This window comes from Genypterus blacodes, unplaced genomic scaffold (assembly GCF_046128005.1).
Source record: "Genypterus blacodes isolate CSIRO-AG114 ecotype Tasmania unplaced genomic scaffold, CSIRO-AGI_Gbla_v1 ptg000292l_1, whole genome shotgun sequence".
In the NCBI taxonomy this organism is placed as follows: domain Eukaryota; kingdom Metazoa; phylum Chordata; class Actinopteri; order Ophidiiformes; family Ophidiidae; genus Genypterus; species Genypterus blacodes.
Genome location: NW_027467083.1, coordinates 24,069 through 30,068, shown reverse-complemented (window position 1 = coordinate 30,068; position 6,000 = coordinate 24,069). Strand labels below are relative to the sequence as shown.

At 44.8% G+C, this 6,000-nt stretch overlaps 1 protein-coding gene across 1 annotated transcript; it reads right to left on the bottom strand.

Annotated features, from left to right (window-relative positions):
- Window positions 1-257: 257 nt before the first annotated feature.
- On the bottom strand, window positions 258-4,269 carry LOC142988078 (neurexophilin-2-like). The gene is made up of 2 exons (XM_076137080.1): window positions 4,195-4,269; window positions 258-1,148 (listed from the first exon to the last, which is right to left on the bottom strand). The coding sequence occupies exons 1-2, from the start codon at window positions 4,267-4,269 to the stop codon at window positions 258-260; spliced, it is 966 nt and encodes a 321-aa protein (XP_075993195.1).
- Between the last annotated feature and the right edge of the window lie 1,731 nt (window positions 4,270-6,000).

Below are 6,000 nucleotides of genomic sequence, written 5' to 3'. Positions count from 1 at the left end.
AGGATCTCCAGGATCTCCAGGATCTCCAGGATCTCCAGGACCTCGTGGACGTTGACGTAGCTGCTCTGATGTATTTTAAAGTGAGGGAAGATGTCATGATAATGGTGAAGTCATGAACATGGAGGCGTGGTTATGTTGGTGGCTCCTCTTCTGTAAAAACGTCTGTACGTTCGCCTCAAACGTGTTCCGGAGACGAATGCGTGGTTTTGAAGAACGCGTGACGATTCTGCGTCTGAACTTTCATGGAGTAAAGTCCTTTATCCAAAATGCTGCTGGTTCTGGTCCGTCTGAAAGTTGTGGTCCGGACAAACCTTCTGCACCAGCCTGTAATCTGTGCCGGTGAAGGCGATGAAGATGCATATGACCTTAAAGGGTTTGGCACAGATCCAGGCGGCCTGGGATTGGGTGTTTTCGGAGTAGCAGGTCTGGCCCGGGTCGTACAGGCAGGGCTTGGTCTTCTTGGACCGGTTGGTTCTCTGGTACTCCACCCGGCAGTTGAGCTCAGTCACCATCATCATCTCCTGCTGCTGCTTGTGCTGCTCAGGAGGAGAGGAGCTGGTAGACTGAGGCGGGCTCTGGAAGTGGGACAACCGATCGGGAACCAGGACTGAGTTTTTGGTGTAAGCTCCCTGATCTCCTGAATCCAGGACCTCCCACCCCACGGCCTGGGAGGGCGGCACGATGCTGACGGAAATGTTCCCCAATCGGGAGGAATTGTGACGGAAGTAGACACTGAAGGTCCCGTTGATGTGGTCTACGATCTTCCCCGTCACCAGCAGGCTGAACTTTATTGTTTTCACATTAAAGTAAAAATCCCCCCAGCCCAGGATCTTCTTGGCCTTGGAGGAGGTTTTTGCTGGAGGTTTGGGTTTTGGAGGAGAGCGGAACGCATACTGATCCGTAGCTTGGGAGAAGTTCTGGGGCCAACCGTACGGGCTGAGAGAGCCGTATGCAGAGGTTTTGGGCTTGGTAGAGATGATCTGTAAGTCTTTGGAGAGTTGTTTGGCCTTCAGTGCTGCTCCTGCTCCTGCTCCTGCTCCTGCTCCTGCTCCTGCTCCTGCTCCTGCTCCTCCTGCTCCTCCTGCTCCTCCTCCCTCCTCCCCTCTGTGTGGGAATTGGTAGTGCAGCGGTTCAGATGTTTCTTGGACCTGTAGGTGAAAGGAAAAGGAAGCCACGTCAACCTGCTGTGGTGGGATTATAAAGCTACAAGTAGCTACCATAACAAGCTTTTCCAATTCATTTCCACACTAGCTTGGAAAAAGGTACAGTATACAGCTACTAGTGAAAGCTACTTCACTGAGACTTGGTGAACTTAAATCAACACAAACACACTCACACACACACACACACACACACACATACACACACACACACGCGTACTGAACTCTCAAACACGCCGCTATCAGCAGAACTACTCCCTTGAAGATATCCCAGCATGCATCACTCTGCTGGGTCGCCTCACTTAGCCTCATGCAGTCTGCACACACACATTCATCACAATGCTGAATTATTTTCCCTTTGATATTGAAATAGCAAAAACACTTTTTCCCAATGAGTCCATGAATCTAATGACACATCCACACACACACGCACACGCACACACACACACACACACACACACACACACACACACACACACACACACACACACACACACAAAACATAAAGGCAGCCAACAATATAATCGCGTCTAAAGCATATCAGGAAGTTTTCTGTGCACCATAGAGTTCGTCGAGGTGAGAGAGAGGAGCGTTGCGTCATGGCGACCGCAGACTGAAGGACAGCCTGACTGTAAGCTACATTACAAGGTAACAGCTAATCGATTCGAATAATTATGTCTTGATGCTTCTGTTCCTCAGAATGAGGATGATGGAAAATTGGCAACAATCAATAGGTCAACTCCCTCAGGCAAGGACGAAGAACACACACACACACACACACACACACACACACACACACACACAACTATTAACTATTAACACATTTTAATTTGCGTCCTCTCTCTCTCTCTCTCTCTCTCTCTCTCTCTCTCTCTCTCTCTCTCTCTCTCTCTCTCTCTCTCTCTCTCTTATCTTGTTTAAACTCCTCACTCCTCTTTTCTGCCGTTCCCATGATGCGACCTTGATATCAGTGTGTATCTATGGGTTTATTATTGGATGTGCTTGCTCTGGAGCGTGATGTGAGCGCACGGGTCGCTGCTGAAAACACTGCAGAGAATCAATGAAATTCTTAGTTATAAACGCACAAGAAGGTCAAATATAAACAAAGACATTAGCAGAGACTTCTCCATATTGATCTGCACGACACTTTGTACCAAACAGGTGCAAGGATTCCATAAAGCGTAAAAGATTACAACTTAACCTTCCTGTTCTCTTTCATGTCTGCGTTTCCTAGTTTCCCTTCTTTTGAATTAGATTACATAGAATACGTTCAGACCTGACTGCACTTCACGCTACAGACTAAAATGAAACACAAAGATGACTGATGAATGACGACGCAGTGCACACAGACGCACAGAGATAGAATCAGAAAAAGGTCATTCTGATCTTCAAACACATGCAGTGATGAAGGTTACAAGCGTAAGAGAGGAACATTTGGAGAATTTGATTTCTGTTTCCATCATAATGTGGCAAATTGAGGACAAAGGTTTATGGTGATCCTCGCCCAGATTTCTAGATAAACAGCTCCTGGGATGTCATTATCTCCCACCAACAAGTGGGATTCACCCCCCCAACCCCTCCACCGCAGCCCCTGTATGCCAATCTCTGCCTTCCCCTGTTCCCAGCAAAGTGAGCTCCAGCTGTGCCTATTGTTACGAGCCTAAACCTCCAGCTACGTGCCTCTCTCACCCACTCTAATTGGAGCCCAGTGTGTGACAGCTGTGTCATTGGCTCTGTGTCAAGATGCCAACACTGTGACTGCAACAGCGCTGGAGTGGATGCGAGCACAACACCGCTGTGCTCAACTACCTGCTGGGGAACTCAGAACAGTAATCACATTTTTAAGAACATTTCCACTATCGGTAAAGGAAGACTGTGTCAGCTTTTAAGACATTACTAAAACCCTGTCTACAGACCACGGAGAGCTTTGTGTAAGAACTGATCTCCATCCAACAACTTTCTGTTTAACTGATGAAAGACAAAAACATAGTGACATCAGCTTTAACCCTCACAGCTGCACTGTTGGAGTCAAAGTTAGAGTTTTGTCAGCATGGTCACAGTAAACAAAGTAAAATGATTAATGTTACAAAACCACAAGCCTGGAAGGAGTGAAAGCTCATTTCTAACGTATATGTGTATATTATGTTCAGAGGATCAGCAGCACAGATGGAATCAAGACACAACACACCAGACACGAGCTGTTCAGTGATTAAATATCTATATAAAGCTTCATCTAATAATACATATATTGTTCATATGAATTAAATAGTCTGTGCCAAATTACATAAATCCTAAAGGATTTCAAATTTCCTGTCAGCTTGCCTTTCATTTTTTAACACACTAGTATCTGTTTCACTTACTTGTTTTAGGTATATTTTACATTTCATTCATTTTGATTAGTCCTGTGATTAATCTAATGATTGATGGGTCAATTTTGAACCTTTTATCATACGGGAAATTGGCAACCCTTGCTGGCTCCAGCATCTCTGGTGTGTGACGTTCAAACTAAATAAGGTACTTTTAACATGTAATTGTCAGTTTTTCCGATTTTATACGCAAACATATAATTAACTATATTAGGAAAACGTGATACATTTATTGATGATGGCAATAATAACTAGTTGTTGCCACATTTTGACTTGATTGGGTGAGAATATATGAGCTGTGTGACAGTAACCTTTAGATAAGCTAATGGATAAACCTGTGATCTATGTTATCAGTCTCATGCTCATCATCATCATCATCACACAGAGGAGAGTTTGAGGTTTTGTCACAAGTATCACTCACTATATTTATTGTAGTTTACTGATGTCACTGTTTAGCTGTGTGTCTTCTCAGTTTGCATCATGAAATCAAACACTCTCACACACTCCTCGCTGCACAGAGATGAAACAGCCCGGTAACACTCGAGTCTGCACAACATTGACTGACCGACCGCGCAACAGCCAGACAGCCTTAATTGGCAGCGACAGATCCTGCGGTGGTGATTAAGCGACATCAACACCACCGCGGGATCTGAGCTCGTCTTACTCACCGCTGTCGGAAGGAGCCACAGACAGGTGAAGGCAAAGTTCAAGCACAGCGCCCTCATCTTACAGCGAGTCTCCATCCGCGGAGCACAGATGGAAACCTGCCCGAGCGAACGAGTGCAGGTTTAGGAAACTGAAGCTGCGCTCACTAATTCCGCTCAGGAGAAGTAGAAGAAGACATTCTGCAGAGTCAAAAGCCCCAAACCTGCTGGGAATATCGGGAGTGAGTCCTCAACTCTCTCTCTCTCTCTGTCTCTCTCTCTCTCTCTCTGTCTCTCTCTCTGTCTCTCTTTCTCTCTCTCTCTCTCTCTCTCTCTCTCTCTCTCTCTCTCTCTCTCTCTCTCGCTCGCTCTCTCTCTCGCTCTCTCTCTCTCTCTGCCCCCCGAGCCCTCACACACACAGAGAGAGATTTTACATCATCAACGTTTGATCAACAGAAATCGGGATCGTTAATGTCAATTAATTAAAATATTCATCAAGTAAATTGTGTTAATTAGTAATTATAGTGTGTGTGTGTGTGGGGGGGGGGGGGGGGGGGGGGGGTGGGGTTGACTCAACAAAGAATTAAAAGGAATGAAAAACACACTCAATCGTGTTCAATGTCACTATTGAGTATTATCACATCAATCAGACAACCAATAATTGAATTGATTGACTTTGCATTACACATACTCAGAGAGAGAGAGAGAGAGAGAGAGAGAGAAACACACACACACATTTCCGCTTCCACCTGGCCGGCTCTTATTATGACTCATCAACCCAGGAAAGGCGCTCTGGGGCGGACGCAGTCTTGACAGTCCTCCCCGCTGTCCCTGCATACTTTAGCCACAGGGAGGATGACAAAATGACAAGCGTTCTCTCCGGGAAATGCAAAAATCACTGACAAGTCTGCTGAGGATCTGCCAGCGTCGCAGCCTATCAGGCTACAGCCGACAAATGTCCCTGCGAGTCCCAAGCAGTCAGACAAGCTGCCTCATGCAAAGGAGCAGATTAGCATGAGGGCCATGTGGGATGTAAGTACAGACCCCAGAAGGTTTCAAGCTTCACCGTGTTGTTGCTCATTTTAGATATTCATGGGGTTATGTTGGCCTGTAGTTTCTGCATTGAGTTTATCACACAACACCCTTACAAAAACAGAATCAGCGCCATGGGCAAGAATGGAGAAGAGTTCGTGCTTCCTCCCGCAAGTTTTGATTGCATTTTGTAGACTACATATTCTCAGTATCGTTCAGCTGTTCACATCTAAACCTTTACATTATAGGTTGCATCTGTTTTAAAAGTTTGCTCCTACTGAGCATCAACTTGACGGTTTAAAAAAATAGGAGATTTACATTTTAACGTGAATGTAATGAATAATAAGTAGCATAGATATATATTTACACATGAAATACACATATTTGTTCTTGTTTAATGCTGTTCAACATTTATCATAATAATGCACATTGATGTTATTGTCTTGTATTTATGGTTAATTGCAAAGTCTGGGGAGAGTAATGGCTTCCGGTGTTGACCTACTACGCACGTCTGAAGTTGTGAAAACAGCGTAAATGTCGTGTGTAACTCATGGAGAGGCGTTTTGAATTCTGAAGATATAAATATTTTATTGAATCGCGGGGAAATAACTAAACAAATAAGACATTCTTGAGGTATTATTCGATATCTGAGCTGAATTGTTAACGGCCCAATGCGGAACAGAGGAGACGAGGAATAATACATTTGATCTCTGGCGCCAAAACGCAATGCGCATGCGTACAAACATACCCTTTTAGCGTTTATGGAAAACATCCAACTGGTACTTATATCTTATATAA